The following is a 14932-nucleotide window of genomic DNA, read 5'->3' as shown; positions in this document are numbered from 1 at the left end:
TTTCCCCAGGGGTGGTGAAGGCCAAACCTGCAGCCCTGGGGAGGGTGGGCAGAAGCCCAGACCTGGGGCTGCTTTTCCAAGTGGCATCTGGCACAGCAGGCTGGGGCTACATGCACATGGGCACTGGGGTACCAGCATCCCCACTGGCCCCTCAGCAAAGTACTGGCTCCAGAAGCAGATGGAGGGGATGAATGAGTCCTCTGGGAGCTTAGTGGGGCAAGAGGGAGCAAGGACATCTCTCCCCAACCTCTCCACTGAATTCTGGTGCAAGCCCCTCAACGCAGCAGAGCACAGGCACCCAGCCTCACACTTGCTCCCCAGGCAGGCTGGGGCTCCCTGCTCCTGACCCCTGCAGCCAGGGGTGCTCAGTCCGGGCCCCGAGCCCCAGACCGGGGTCAGCAAGATGCTGTGTCGCCACCTCCGTCTGTCTCAGGGATGGGCTCCAGCGGGGCTTGCAGCCGGGAGGGCTCGGGTGAGGCTGATCCGTTCCTGCCAATGCCGCAGGACTGTCCCGCATTGTGGATCTGCCACAGGTTGTCCAGTGCCTCCGCCTTGGCATGCTTGAGGAGGTCAGCCTGGCCCTGCGGGGAGGAGACATGGGGGGCTGTGTCAGGGTGGAGGCAGGAGGGTGACGGGGCAGGGCGGGGCAAGGCAGGGCAGGTGTGTCCGCGCAGCCCTTGCCCCTCACCTTGAGGACAGTGATGTTCCAGGCAAAGCTCTCCAGCGCCTTCTGCAGCTTGCGGCCCCGCAGCCCTTCCTTGGTCTCGATGCGGTGCAGCTCCTTGTGGAAATCCATCCCTGCATGGATGGGAGAGGCGCTCAGTGGGTGTAAGGACGTTGGCACAGGGACAGCCACCACCCACGACCAACAGGGACCAAGCCAGGGGGATGCCCTTTGCCCACCATGCGGTTGCAGGATTGGTGGGCTCCCCACTGCCCCGGCAGCCTCACAAATCCTCCGTGCCTGGAATGATGGGCCAATGGAACCCCCAGCATCCCAGCTGCAGCGTGTGGCCGTTCTGGACCCCAGAGACCACGAGGTCTGGGAGGGCAGTGAAGACCCTGGGCAGAGGCACAACTCCTGCACTCCATGGCTCATCTGGGGGGAGCGGAGCCACCAGACCCCCCCATCGGAGTGCGGGCCCCGTCACTGCGGCCCACGTGACATCCCCGTGAGTGGGTGCTATATTTACCCCTCCTGACGCAGCACCGGCTCTGGGCCCACGCGAGGGCTCCCACGCAGCTCCCTCGCCCTCGTGCTGCCAATCAGCACACCCACGGCCCCGCGCCCCCACTGCGGTTCCCCGGGCCCCCAGCTCCTGCCAGCCGGGTACTGGCTCTGCCGGCACCGCAGGGGCTTGTCCACGGCACGGCCAGAGTGAAAGCAGGGACAGGCAGCACCAGGGCACGGGGGTGGGGGCTGCAGCCGCCAAATTGCTGCCCACCACCACCCCGAGTGGCTGCACGCCCCAGAATCACTCTGCCCTGCAGCACTCCAGCGCAGCAGCCAGAGAAGTACCGGAGGGCGCAGCACTAAACTGTGCTCTGCAGCTTGTGCCCCACTGCTTCACTCCCCCAGCGCTCACAGCAGTGGCAGAGCTGAGCCAAGAGCTTGGGGAGATTTCCGTCTGCCGCGTAGGCAGGGAACAAACACGGCTGCTGGCAGCAAGGCTGGCATGGCGGGGAGAGCAGAGCAGGGCCCCCTCCTTCTTCCCCAGCCCCTCCTGCTCCTGACACTCTCCCAGCCCCATGGAGAGGCCAGGGAAGCCCCTGGAGCTGGTGGAGCTATCCCTGTGGGTCCCAGCCAACAACACGCAGCCATTGGGGTCTGGAGTGGGGCCAGAGGTCCCAGGCAGCTGCCAGTGGGGGCACCTGCGGGGAGGACCAGGGCAGGCGGCAGCAGCACCTGCCTGTGTGGGTTCTGCCATGTGTTTGGGAAGTCTTAACACTCAGTTGCCATTTCTGCCGTCAGCCCCAGCCTGTTATTTCTGGCACTAATTATGTTCTGGTTTTTGACAGCTAATGACTCTTCCCTGCTTCCTCATCAGCCTCCCCCACTCTGCTTGCTCCCTACCACACAGCTCTGCAGTCCACCCACCCACACCCTGCCCCAGTGCAGGAAGCCCTGAGCCCCAGCACCCCAGGACATGCCTGGGTCCACAGTCAGAGCCACAGCGGAGCTGGGGCTGCCCTACAGGACCCACCTGCCTGCTGTGCTTGGATGAGCTTCCCGTACACCGCGTCGGCAGACTCGATCAGCGTCCGGCTAGTCTGGATCATCTAGGGAGAGGGGAAGCATGAGGAGCTGGGCAGCCCTGACCCCGTGCCCCCTGGTCAAGAGGATGGGGAGACAGGGCTCATCAGGGGCTGCCTCCTACACCAGCACAGTGCCTGGGGTCTGGCCCTTCCCACCTCACCACACAAAGCCGGGTATGGTGTGACCAGCACCTGGCCAATGGCCAAGTTCCCTTCAACACAAAAGAAGGAAGCAGCTCTGGCTGTCACTATTAATAGGATTTCTTCCACCTGGTGGGACCAGGGCAAGGGACAGGCACAGGGTAGGGGCTGCAGTGTCTGAGGGTCAGATTGATCTGGGAAAGCCTGTGCCTTGGCAGGACTCCTCCCTGGGCAGCCCTCATGCAGCCCCCTGGCCACTCACCCTCCCCTGCTCCAGGATGGGTACAGTGAGTTCAGGGTTCCCCATCCTTGGACCTTCTGATCCATCCACAAAACCTGCCCAGGTTCATCCTATAAAACCCACTCAGGTTCATCCCACAAAAACTGCCCACCCCAACTGTTCATCCCATTAAACCTGCACCACCACTGAGTGCTGGTCCCAGTGCCACTGACCCCAGGGATCCTCCCCGAGGAGCCAAGCCCAGGCAGGATGGCACTCACCGTCTCGTAGGCAGTGAGGACCTTGCGCAGCAGGTCGGGGATGGGGCCCTGGGCCTCCATGGGGGGGTACTGCTCTGCCAGGTTGAGGGTGACGCTGGGTGCGCTGTCACTGTGCAGCAGCCATGTGGACACCGTCAGGATGCACTGCTTCATATTGGCAGCGGGTGTCAGCCCACACAGCTCCTTGAAGGACACCAACGCATTCTGCAGAGACCAGTGTCCAGTGTCAGGAGTTCAGCTGGGAGCAGACCCCCCCCACCCGGACACAGGAACACCCTCATTTCCCACAGCTCTCTGCTCCAGGTAAGGCTCCTCACTCATGTTCCCCAGGAAAAAGGGGACAGCCTGGCTCCCCACCACTGTCAGTCCGGCCCCATCCTCCCCTGCTGAAACCAGGTCCCCCAGGGCCTATGCAGAGTCCTTACCTGTACATTCTCCCGCAGGTCAGTGGCCTCCCGCAGCGGCTGGGTGGCTGTCCGGAAGACTTCATCGATGGCTTTGATGCCAGTGGCCTTGGTGGAAGTGTACTCCCGCACTCGGCGGCCCCGGCGCCCTGCCAGCCCCCGGCGGTGCCCCTTGCCCCCGCCACGGCGGTCAGTGATGGCCACATGCACAAAGAGGGTGGCGTGGGGCAGGGGCTCCCCGGCCAGCGACTGGAGGGGGACATGGCGGTAGCCAGGCTGCAGGCACTCAAAGGGGATGGTGTACTGGGCAATGAACTCGTCCCCGATGTAGTCATCGTCCAGCACAACAAAGCGCAGGACGGCCAGCTCCGGCAGGTTGATCTGGAACTCCAGGCTCTCGTCGAAGATGGGGTTGTCCCCGCTCTGCAGGGCTGTCTTGGTGCGGTGCTCAGCACAGTCAGCTGGGATGCCATGGATTTCAGCACAGACATAGGGCTCCACAACCTCCCCCTTGGCCCCCGAGCCCTTGGGCTTGGGCAGGTTCTGCCCGCTGATCACCTTGAGGTGTAGGAGCTGGGCAGACACCCCGGGCAGGGAGTCCTTGGCGTTGGCACTGAAGTAGGAGACCTCCTCCCTCATGATGGCCGGGCGGAGGACATAGCCACAGGCCCCATTCTGCCGGAACCAGCCTGCATTCAGGTCCATCATGAGCCCTGGTGTCTGGTAATTCATAGCCACCATCTGGCAGCCGCACTTCCAGAAATCCTGGGGGTTCATGTTGCTGGCATCGATGCGCATGGGGCTGGGGTAGATGCGGGAGAGGAACCGCTTGTTGTAGCTGACCAGCTCAGCTGGGCACTCATTGGCGAAGCGTCCCGCCTCCACCTCACTGAAGGAGCACATCTCCCAGTAGCGTTGCCCACGTCTGGAGCTCTCAAAGTCCTGGAAGGGGACTGCCTGGCAGAGGCTCACCAGCTCCGAGAGCTCACGGCTGAGACGCACCCGCCGCAGGCCACCTCCCTCTGGTGCCTCCCGGTCCTCCTGGCCCAGCCGCCGTGCCAGCTCCCAGCCTTCCTCCTCGTCCGACACCTCCCCCTCGCTGTCCTCGCAGGTGGGCGGGAGCTTCTTGCCCTTGATGAGGATGCGGCCCTTGAGCTCCTCCGGGGACGGCAGGTAGGACGCCACGGGGTTGGGGGGCTCCAGGTACAGCTTCTCCCCCAGTGTCTTGCGCAGGCACTGAGCAGCGAGTCGCTGCTGGGGGGCCGAGCAGCGCACCACCAGGCAGAGGATGAGGGGGTAGGCAGAGGCAGTGAAGGCGTGCTGGTCAATCAGCCCCACCACGGCACGGAAGGGCACACAGGAGGCAGCTGAGGGGCTGGTGTAGACCACGGGCTCACCCTCAGGGCCATCCCACAGCACCAGCTCGATGCTGCGGCAGCCCAGGCCCAGGGCACTGATGTAGCCACTGATGTCTGAGCGGCCCCAGAAGTTGTCCTCCAGCAGGCAGGCGCTGTGGGCAGAGCTGATGTAGTAGTGGGAGAGGGGCTGCGCCATGTCCTGGCAGACCTTGCGGTGCTGCGGGTCAAAGATGGAGCAGTCAGCAGAGAGCAGGTAACGCGTGAAGCCGTCGATGGCCAGGTAGCCCTTCTCCCGGCCCTCCTTGGAGGGTTCATACTTGCTGACAATCTCCAAGCACTTCTCCTCTGTCACACCCTCCATGCCCTGCTCCACCTCCAGGAACATCAGCAGGTCCTTCACACCCAGGTATTCCTTGTTGCTGGAGAACTGGACCAGCAGGAAAAAGATCTCAGGGCGGGTGCAGAGCTCGCAGTATGCTTCCACAAAGAGGTCGCAGGCCACCTCCGTGCCAGAACGCTCGCTGGCCTTCTGCAGTTCCTTGAACTTCAGCTCGATGGTGGAGGTCTTCATGCCAGGGTTGAGTGCCTTGATCAGCTGCACAGCCCGGGACACAGGGATGTGACCAGACTTCTCCAGGTCAGCAAGGTCGAAGACAGAGGAGATCCAAGAGGTCCGGAGGCTGGGGTGGCCAGTCCCAGGCGCCTCAGGGCTGTGCTTTCCGTAGGACACCAGATAGCGCAGCCCCATCACCCAAGCACTCACCACATCTGCTGAGCTGGCCACCAGGTCCAGGGACTCGTAGTTGTCTCCGTAGATGATGGAGAAGGCGCACTCGTCCGGGAACTGGTCGGAGAGGCCATTGCTGCGCAGGACTGGCGTCTTCTTGCCCACACGCACCTCTTTGACCGATTTGATCTCAATCTTGGCCTTCTCTGAGTCCTTCTTGGAGGGCTCCCAGCGCACGGAGCGCATGTCAGCGTCCAGCACGAAGAAGCGGCTGTACATGCGGGAGTTGGAGCGCACCTTTTTCAGCTCACAGCCCTCCAGCATGAGGGAGATGCAGGCAGCTGTGCTGTTGATCTTGCGGTCATTGGGCATGGAGCTGAAGGACACTGTCTTCTTCTTCTGTGGTGGCCGCTGCCGAGAGCCATCCTGCCAGGGTGGGAAAGGGGCAGAGCCATCAGGGAACAGCCAGGCAGCACACGCCCCACCAGTTCCTGGCATCCTCCTGCCCCACTGTCCCCCCACCCCAGCCCAAAGCAGTGTGTAGCACTGTCCCAGGGTGCCCCAGCACCACGCTAAACCCAGTCCACGCCAGCCCGCCCCTCTCCTGGGGGTTGGGAGCCAGCTCCAGCCCTGGCTTCCCTCACAGCTCACTGCCTGGCTTATTTTAACTCTGCTTTCCTTCCTTCCTTCCTGCTGCTGGCCCTGAGCTGGATCCTTCCCCACTGCTCGCTCACCCTCACAGGCACAGCCATGCGCCAAGCAGCCCAGCACAGCCCCTGTCTCCTTGGCCTGGGGACACCAGAGGAAAACAGACACCCGGCATGTGATGCATGAGCAGAGCTGCTCCTAGGGAGCCCAAGACAGATCCCCCGCTCTTCTGTGAGGAGCAGGGCAGGGCAGCCCCTGCCAGTGCCACGTTCTGGGGATGACCACAGCCACAGCTCTGTCCCACAGAGCGCAGGGTCACGACGGCATGGGCTGTTTGCTGCCAGCACCTCATGCCCACACTCTGTCCTGCCTCACTACAGGGAGGGGGGACCCAGCTGCCACGGGGCTGGCAGGGGCAGGGGATAAGGGCCAGGAGTGTATTATGGGATGGATTTCATTAAGCAGCACAGTAGGAGGAGATTTAATCCACTTCTTCAAGATTATGGTGAGTCACCTCTAATCTGGTGGTGTCTCTGTCAGAGGCAGGTCCTGCTCAGCTGCCCAGGTTGGAGGTGAGGGTTGCTCCCCTCCAGTGCCCACAGATCTTCCACAGCTCCTGCACCTGGGCTAGCACATCCCGTGCCTGATCCTGGAGGGTCGGGATCTGCCCCACGGGGTCAGGCAGCCACAGCTAAGGGCATTCGGGATAGGTCGTACAAATGGATGTACGGTTTCCTTAGGGAATGGGGAATCCTTCAGGGATGCCCAGGACACAATGGCCCAGAGAAGGAGGAACCAGCACCAGCTCTCAGCCCCTTGTTAGAACCAGGCATATCCTACTATCCTGGAGCTCGGATGTGGTGGCTGTTTGCATCCTCTCACTGCCAGATTGCTCCAGGGAGCTGGCCGAGCTCCAAGACCCTGCCTCGGTGCCAGCCATCCCGGGTCGGCAGGCGCTCAGCGGCAGGTCACGCCATCGGCCAGCCCTGCGGGGAAGGACTCGACGCCGGATGCTTCCTGCATGCTGCAATCTGAGCGCCCCGCTGACGGGCAGCCCCAGCCCCCAGCTCGCCGTGGGGCGATGGGCACTGAGGGCCGCACCTCCTGCCCCCGGCAGGACCCCCGCCCCTCTGCAGACCCGCTCCCCGCCCGGCGCACCCACCCCGGGCGGCTCCGCACCGGGCCCCACAGCTGAAAACAGGAAATCCATCCGGAAAGGAAACACGGGCGGGGGGCCTGTGTGCACCCAGAGCCTGGGACCTGCTTCCCGCCGTGCCCGCTGCAGGCGGCCAGACGCACCCCACCAGCACCAGCCCCGCCGGTGCCCCGACCACCCCGGCCCAGGGCAAAAGCCCGAACGCCCTCCCTGCAGACCCCCACCCTCCCAGGCTTAGATAGGGGAGGGGATGCCCACTGCAGCATTTTTGGGGTGCGGATGTGTGGCACAGACCCAAGAACGCCCTGCAGCACACAGGTTCTGCTTCTCCCTCTGCACGGGCAAGCAGCGAGCAGGGGATGCGAGGAGTCTCCCTTCTGCAGCTGCCCTGTGCTCCTCAGTGCGGCCTGGAGAGCAGCAGGGAAGAGCCTCTGCTCCCTGGCAGCCCCTTCACAGGCTGTTCCAGGTGGTCTTCAACCCGGGGGACAGCCCACGAAGTGCTGGGCGAGGCGTGGCAGGAGCGGTGTAGGCAGGTGACGAGTAAGGCAGCAGTGGAGCGGGGAGGACACGGCGCCCATGGCCATGACAGCATGGAACACCCCCAGACAGAGGGCAGAGCTCCGGCCGGAGCAGGGATCCTGCTCACTGTGCCACCGAGCTGGCAGGGAGTAGGCAGGGCTCCACAGAGCAAAGCAAAGACCACGATGCTGATGTCGACCACGATGCCAGTGATGAGCGTGGGCTCGCAAGGAGGGCACGTTCCAGCCCAGCTGCTTGCCCTGCCCAGCTCTGCCGCATGTGTTAAGCACCTCTTCAGCCAATTATCTCCTGCATTAGTGCCCTGGTGAGTGCTGATGCCCTAATCTCAGCCTCCACGTGACGGCCACAGTTCGCGGCCACGTAAACCACTCTCAAAGCATGGGATGGAGAAGGGTCCATCATCGTCCCTCCCTTCCCTTTATCCCCCGGCCTGGCCGTGATGTGATTCATCTGCAGCTGAATTCCCCCGGCCCCGGGTCTTCCCACTACCCCTATCCCAGACTGAGCAGCGTGGGCAGGGGTGCAGGCAGGCAGCAGCCCCGGAGCTGAGGCAGTGGGAGACCAGGCACAGTCAGGGCTTTTCTACCGTCGTTTGTTCCCTGCCAAGAAGAGAGCGACTGACACATCCACTCCCCGCGGCACCAGCTGCCACTCCCCGGCGAGGGGCCATGGAGTCAGATCCCAGCAGAGGCACCACACAGCTCCTGGGGCTGGCGCACGATGGGAAGGGGGCTCAAGGGACAGAACAGCAAAATTCTTGGGAAGGGACACCTCCTGCCGCAGGGAAGAACAGATCCAATATCCCTAAGTCCCTCTCCAGCATCCTCCCAGCCCACGGGACCACCAGTCCCCTCCGCTTGCAGCCTGGGAAGAAGGAAGGTCCTCTAGCCAGGGCACAGGGACACTGCAGGGGACAGCTCTGGACCCTGCTGCCCCAGGCCCCCGTCTCCACAGAGCCACTGAGTCGCACTTTCAGATTCACTCCTCCAGCCTTTTCTGGAAATCCCAAAAAATAACAGAGCTGGCAGCTCTTTCCACATGTGCCTCCACTGCTGCTCAGGCCCCGGATGGACTCGGAGATGCACAGCGGATCAGCACAAGCTGGGGATAGTGTCCGGGTCTGACCTCCCGCCGGGCCAGCACCCTCCCCCACCAGCGCTGGCCCTGGGCCACCCGACCTTCACGTGAGGCCAAATCCCGTGGTGACGCAGGTGGTGACAGGGATGCGCCCGGCCCCGGCGCAAGCGAGAGGTTCACCACCCCCAGCCCGCGGTGCCCACGGATGGTCCCCGGGTAAGGAAGGATGCTGGTCCATCCTGGGAGGAGCAGGAGACCTCGGCAAGGTCCCCAGGGAAACCGGGCACAGACGGCGCACTGGCAGCAGCCTCTGGTTGCACGGGAGCACCGGCAGGTCTCCGTGCCGTCACCGCGTGGGCACAGCCCGGCCGCCCCCGCAACAGTTTGCAGCGAGAGCCCAGGCGGGCGCGGGCAGGGACTCAGGGTCCTGACACCGCTGTCCAGAAAACTGGATCCCGGGGACAGAAGAGTGGGGCTGGGGCACCACGGAAACAGCCCCCTCACGGGGTATTAATAGCACCGGAGCAATCCCAGCTTAAAATAGGCTGCCGAGAGCAGGGAGGCGAGTCCCGGGCGGACGTGACCTATTGTGTCAGCGAGTACCACTGGCATCAGCACAATCAGGGGTGTTCATTTAGCAAAGCACAGGTGTGATCCACTGCCCACCCAGGTGGGAGGCCCCCGAGACCCTCCCTGGACCCCGGCCCCCCCACGGCCCGGAAACACCAACACCAGGTGTTGGGAGCAGACTGCAAGCTGGTCAGGCCAGGCCCAAGGCTCAGGCTCAAGGCTCCCTCAGGAGAGAGCACGGGAGAGCAGAAGCTGCTCGAGGGGCTGAAGCAGGCGTCTTCTCACGGGAACCCAGGGGTATCCTGAGCAGCACCGAGTGATGCTGCAGCGTGGCCATGGCACTTGACAGGGCGACCCACCCACGGACACTCCACAGAGCCGGGCCGGGACAGATTGTGCCCTTGGGGACTCTGGGTCCGGGCAGGGCGCGGGAACGCCGTGTCAGTCCCGGCGTGACCAGCAGCACGGGCAGGTGGCGACCCTCGATCGCCCGGGGATGCGGCTGCTCTGTAGCTCCTCGGAGCACAGGGGGAGCGAGGAGCCGCCGACGGAGCCGGTGCGGGGGGACGCGGGGCTCGGCGCGGGGACACGGCTCGGCATCCCAGCGCTGCGCAGGTGCCGGGCCCGGGGCGCGGGGGGGCCGGGCCGGTTCGTTGCCGGTGCGGGGCTCTCACCTTCATGATGCTGGCCCGGGGCGCGGCGGGCGCGGGGCTCCGCTCCGCCGAGTCCTCGCGGCTGCTGCTGCCTGAGCCCGAGCCGGGGCTGCCGCCGCCGCCGCCGCGGGGCCCGTTGGGCAGCGGCGCGGCGGGGCGGGGCGAGCCCGGCGGCGGGGCGCCCCGGGGCCCCTCCGCCATCCCCCGCGGCCTCAGGGCAGCGGCCGCCGCGGGGCCCCGGGGCGCCCGGAGCCTGCGCCCGCCGCCGCCGCCGCTGCGGGCTCAGTGGCGGAGCAGGCGGGAGGCGGCGCGGCCGGGAGGAGGGGACGGGCCGGGCCAGGGGCGGGGACGCGGCGGGGATGGGGACGGGGACGGCGCGGCCCCCTCGCTCCGAGCTGCAGCGGCGGGGCGAGCGGACGGGCACCGGGCAACGGCACCTTCCACCGCCGGGGCATCCCCGGCCTCCGCCCAGCACCGCAGCCCCCGGAACCGGCAGCCGCCCCATCCCGGCGGGACCCCGGCCGAACCCGGACCCTGCAGCCGGGCACGCGAACCCAGCCTGGCACCCTTCAGCCGGGCGCCCGCACCCTCTAGCCTTGGCACCAGCAGCACAAATGAGCCTGCACCCAAAACAAGCTGCACCCTGCAGCCGGGCACTCAAATCGACCTTGCACCCTGCAGCCTGGCATCCAAACCCAGCCGGGCACTCTGCAGCCTGGCCCTGCCCAGCGGGTTCCACCCCATCAACCTCCCCTCCCACTGGGGTGGCACCCACGCATGGCAGTGCCAGCAGAGCCACCCGGTGCAGCCCCGGCCCCACACGGCTCTGCCAGGCCAGTGGCTCAAGGCTTTTGTTGCGGCGTGCTCCCAGCCCAAGGCAAAGCTTCTCTGCGACCTGGAGCAGAAATTGTGCTCCAGTTTTATTCCAGGAGGGATGGGAGCGCAGGCCTCAGCCAGGTTCATCCCTGGTGGGGGTCTCGGCTGTGCCGGGGGATGCTTTGCTTTGTGTGAGCCTTGTTCAAGACATCATCTCCTGCCCACGGCCCGGCTGCCCCCCAGCAGCAGCTGCGGCACAGCAGGTGCCCCACACGCCCTCGCCAGCCCTTGAAGTAACCCTTAACGAGCAGGGGGGGAATGACCAGTCCCTCCCGATGGTACACATGTGCCTGAAAGGCACAAAGAGCCTGGTGCCCCCAGAGTGCAGCAGCCGCTCAGCTGGTTAAATATTCATGGCTGCCCCTTCCCCAGGACCCCCGAGAACAGCAGCAACTCCTCAGCCCCCAGAGCAGTCAGATTGCTTGAGCAATCTCTTTAATGAGGATTAAAAATAATAGTCTAAAAAAATCAATCCCAGAATGAGGTCCTTTATTTATTTTAAAAATATAATCCTCCTTTATTTTGCATTTGGTTTTTAAAACATTTAAAAGCAGCCCTCACTGGAGCTTATTCTTAAACCAACGGACATGCACTGGAGCCAAACTGGGGCTGCTCTGTGGCACCTGTGACTACCTGAGCCCTGCCCGCAGTGCCCCTACCAGGTGACAAAATGCCACAGGGCCCCAGTGCTCAGTGATGAATCATGGCTCTTCTGCTCCTCCTGCTCCTGCAGAGGTTTCCATTGAGCCCTCTGCCTCAGCCATGGGCTGTGGTGCACAATGTGTCCCTTGGGAAAGGCACAGGCACCCACTCCACTGCGGCTGCAGGTGCTGCTGAGTGAGGTGGCCCTGCAGCTGCAGCATCCCACTGCCCTGTGACACTCCCAAGCTCTTGCTCCATCCCCACGGCAGCAGTGAGTGGTGCTCACCAGTGCCTGCTGCCACCACGGATCACGGTCAAGCTCAATGTCTTCATTTGCTCCACTCAGCCAAACCCTTGGGGCCGGGCACCCTTGCCCCACACACCCTCCCACCACAGGGACATGGCCCCTCCTCATAGGGTGCATGCCAAGTGAACCCCAGGGTGGAAGGGCTGCAGGACCCCTAGGCTGCCCTACGAGATGACTGATCCCTGGATGAGCCGCAGCAGCTGCTCTTCACGCAGGACCCTGGGCATGGGCACGGGGGAGCCCAGTGCTTCCCGCAGCCGGGTGAAGCTCCCGGGCCTCACCAGGTGCAGGCGCAGGGGCCCAATGCTGCCCTTGAAGCGGAAGGATTTGTAGATGGGGAAATTCTCCTGGAGACACTGGTCCAGCTGCAAAGAGAGGGCAGGTGCCTGTGCTGGTCCCACACTATGTCCTTCAGCTGCCCCACACAGCCCCAGAGCAGAGCCCATGTCCTGCTCACCTTGTAGCGCTGCCCCTCCGACAGGTCCCGCAGGCCTTGCAGCTCCATGAACACCTCGTAGTGGGGAGCGCAGGGCCCCGAAGAGTCACCTGGAGCAGTACCACAAGTATGTTAAAGCTGCCCACAGCCCCCAGCCCTCTGGGCACAGGAGGGCTGCAGAGCCCCACACAGTGCCAGCTACACTTTTGGGGCGACTTGGACTGCTCAGGTGAACTCACCCAGCAGGCTGCTCTCCACACAGACATAGTCAATCAGGCGAGCACCTGGCCACATCCTCAGAGTGTGGCACAGGCTCTGGCAGAACTGCTCTTCAGGGATGCTCTCACCTCTCACGCTCAGTGTCTGGCTCTCCCTGCAGTGCAGGGACACAGGGTGGGTCGCTGGCACTCTCCCGTTAAGACCCTGCCTGTAGATGGGCCCAGCTCCCTAAGGTGAGGGACAGGGGTTTGGGTGTCCTCACCTGCGCACAGGTTCCACCATGGGGCACTGCTTGTGGAAGCCAGACACCTTCAGCACCTCCCCAGTACAGCACCTGCATGGGCAGGGAGAGTGTGAGGGGAGGTGGGTGCATGGGGCTGGGGCAGGCAGCCCCCCCAGGACTACACAGCAGGGAGGAGGCACCTGTACTCTCCTGGCTGAGCTGTCACAACCAGCCCATACTCGCGTCCCTCCCAGAGCTCATCCAGCAGCACCGTCCGTGGCTCCTTGTTGGCCAGGCATGGCAGGAACTCGCAGAAAGCCCAGTCAGGGCACAGCAGGAATCGGGGCGCTGGCTCCACTGGCCACAGGTTTATACCGAGCAGGGCTGGGCAGAGGCAGCATGTGCCAATGTGAGCTCCCCAGACCCCCCATCCTTGCCCACAGAAGCCTCACCCCTCTCCAAGGGGCAGAATTTTGCTGGTGCCAGGAGTGAGATATTTTCAGGTTGCAGGAAGGGAATGCAGCACAGAGATGCACCAGCATCACTGTCCTGTTATATGGCAACAGTTCCCTGTGGGCACCCAGGGCAGGCCATGGGGACATGCCAGTGTGGGGGACACTCACCTCCTGCTGCCTGGTAGAAGGGGCAGTAAAAGGGCAGCCCCTGGCAGTCGGCCTGGCAGAGGGAGTCGCAGTAGAGCCGCTCTGCCCCATGTGCCGTCCTCACCACCACCACCTCCAGCTGTGGCCACAGACGCAACACGATGCCCTCGAAGCCGCGGGTACACTCAGCACGGAGCTCGGCTGCCCGGGCAGCATCAGGGGTCAGCAGTGCCTGCAGCTGGGCCCGCACCCCCTCGGGCAGCCCGGGCTGCGGGCTCAGCCTGCCCAGCGCCAGCTCCTGGGCCAGCTGGGGCCATTCAGTGCGCAGAGTCACCAGCGCGTCCTGCAGCTCGGCTGCCAGCCCGGCCTCCAGCACATGCAGCGCACGCTGCCGCAGGGCAAAGAGCAGCTGCACCCGCAGCGCGGCGGCCCGCGAGGGGAGGGTGCCCGCGGCGGCCGGGGTGCAGTACAGGGTGGGCAGCGGCCACCCCGCCGGGGCGCGGGGACAGTCGGGGGTCCAGTGCAGCAGGGCTGTGCCCCGGCGGGTCAGTGCCCGTGGAAAGGCGGCGCCGAGGGCATCCAGGTAGAGCAGAGACCCCTGCGGGGGAAGGGAAGGTCAGGAGGACAGACGCTGCGGGGATCCTCACCCACTCCGCCCGCCGCTCCCCGTACCTGCAGCCGGGGGTCGGTGTCCCAGCAGCCGGGGAGCAGAGCCCAGAGACGCAGCCGGGGAACCGGATCTCCCGGCGCTTCGTCCCGACAGGGCTGCCTCAGGGGATGCCGCTCCTGGAACTCCTCGTAGCCTGCCGGGAGAGGCACAAGCTGAGAAGGGCAACCACGGGACCGATCCCTTCCCGCTCCCCGCGCCGCAGCCCCGCGCTCACCGCCGGCCGTCCCGGTGCCGGAGCCCAGCAGGCGCCGCAGTCGCCGCTCCTGGCTCAGCCGCACGTCGCTGCCCAGAGCCTCCAGCCGCCGCCGGTACCGGGCCCCGGAGCGGCGCAGCGCGGAACGGACTAGGCGATGCCGTAGCGCGGGGACGGCCACGGCCACGGCCACGGCCACCACCGCCGCGACCGCCACCGCCAGCAGCATCGCGGAATGCGGACACCGCCCCAGGGCAGGGGCCCGGCCCCGGACTCCCCTCGCCCACCCGGCTATTCCGCCTCCGGCAGAAATGACGGTAAATTATCGCGCCCGGCGCCGCCCCCCTCCCCGCTTTACTTTTATTTTCATTTTCGCCCTTACACAGCACACCCGGAGCCCCCCGCTCGGCGGGGAATTCAACCGCAATTGAACCCCGAATACCAGCGCCCTCTATCCCTCCATCAAGAGCAAGCTTCTTCTTTGCAAAAACACGGCAATTCATCCGATTTACCTTGCTTTTTGCGCGGAAAAACGGCCCCAGCCCTAGCCCAGCCCCTGCTCCCCAGGGCAGCCCTCCAGCCCGGACAGAGCCCCCCGGATCCGCCCACCTTGTGCCAACGGAGGCTCGACAATGCTGCCCTCAGCGATAGGAAACCGCAACACCGGGCCCAGCCCCAGCATTCACCTGGTGCACCCGAGATGAGAAGCTCCCCAGAGGATCCCGCCTCTGTC

The 14932-nt window shown here is 64.8% G+C and overlaps 2 protein-coding genes across 2 annotated transcripts; both read right to left on the bottom strand.

The window, feature by feature from the left end:
- Positions 1 to 317: 317 nt before the first annotated feature.
- LOC136301738 (inactive phospholipase C-like protein 2) lies at positions 318 to 10232 on the bottom strand. The gene is made up of 6 exons (XM_066204930.1): positions 10053 to 10232; positions 3324 to 5813; positions 2899 to 3102; positions 2205 to 2280; positions 689 to 798; positions 318 to 581 (listed from the first exon to the last, which is right to left on the bottom strand). Exons 1-6 carry the CDS (start codon positions 10230 to 10232, stop codon positions 396 to 398), a joined length of 3246 nt encoding a protein of 1081 aa, XP_066061027.1. The 3' UTR covers positions 318 to 395.
- A 1163-nt stretch (positions 10233 to 11395) lies between these two features.
- GHDC (GH3 domain containing) lies at positions 11396 to 14514 on the bottom strand. The gene is made up of 8 exons (XM_066204973.1): positions 14221 to 14514; positions 14009 to 14139; positions 13358 to 13934; positions 12935 to 13118; positions 12774 to 12845; positions 12532 to 12665; positions 12314 to 12402; positions 11396 to 12221 (listed from the first exon to the last, which is right to left on the bottom strand). The coding sequence occupies exons 1-8, from the start codon at positions 14426 to 14428 to the stop codon at positions 12021 to 12023; spliced, it is 1596 nt and encodes a 531-aa protein (XP_066061070.1). The 5' UTR covers positions 14429 to 14514; the 3' UTR covers positions 11396 to 12020.
- Between the last annotated feature and the right edge of the window lie 418 nt (positions 14515 to 14932).

Source organism: Chamaea fasciata, unplaced genomic scaffold, assembly GCF_029207755.1.
Source record: "Chamaea fasciata isolate MVZ Bird 193981 ecotype frontalis unplaced genomic scaffold, bChaFas1.0.hap1 SCAF_27, whole genome shotgun sequence".
Lineage (NCBI taxonomy): Eukaryota > Metazoa > Chordata > Aves > Passeriformes > Sylviidae > Chamaea > Chamaea fasciata.
Note: the sequence above shows the minus strand (reverse complement) of the source record. Positions and strands in the feature narration are given on the sequence as shown.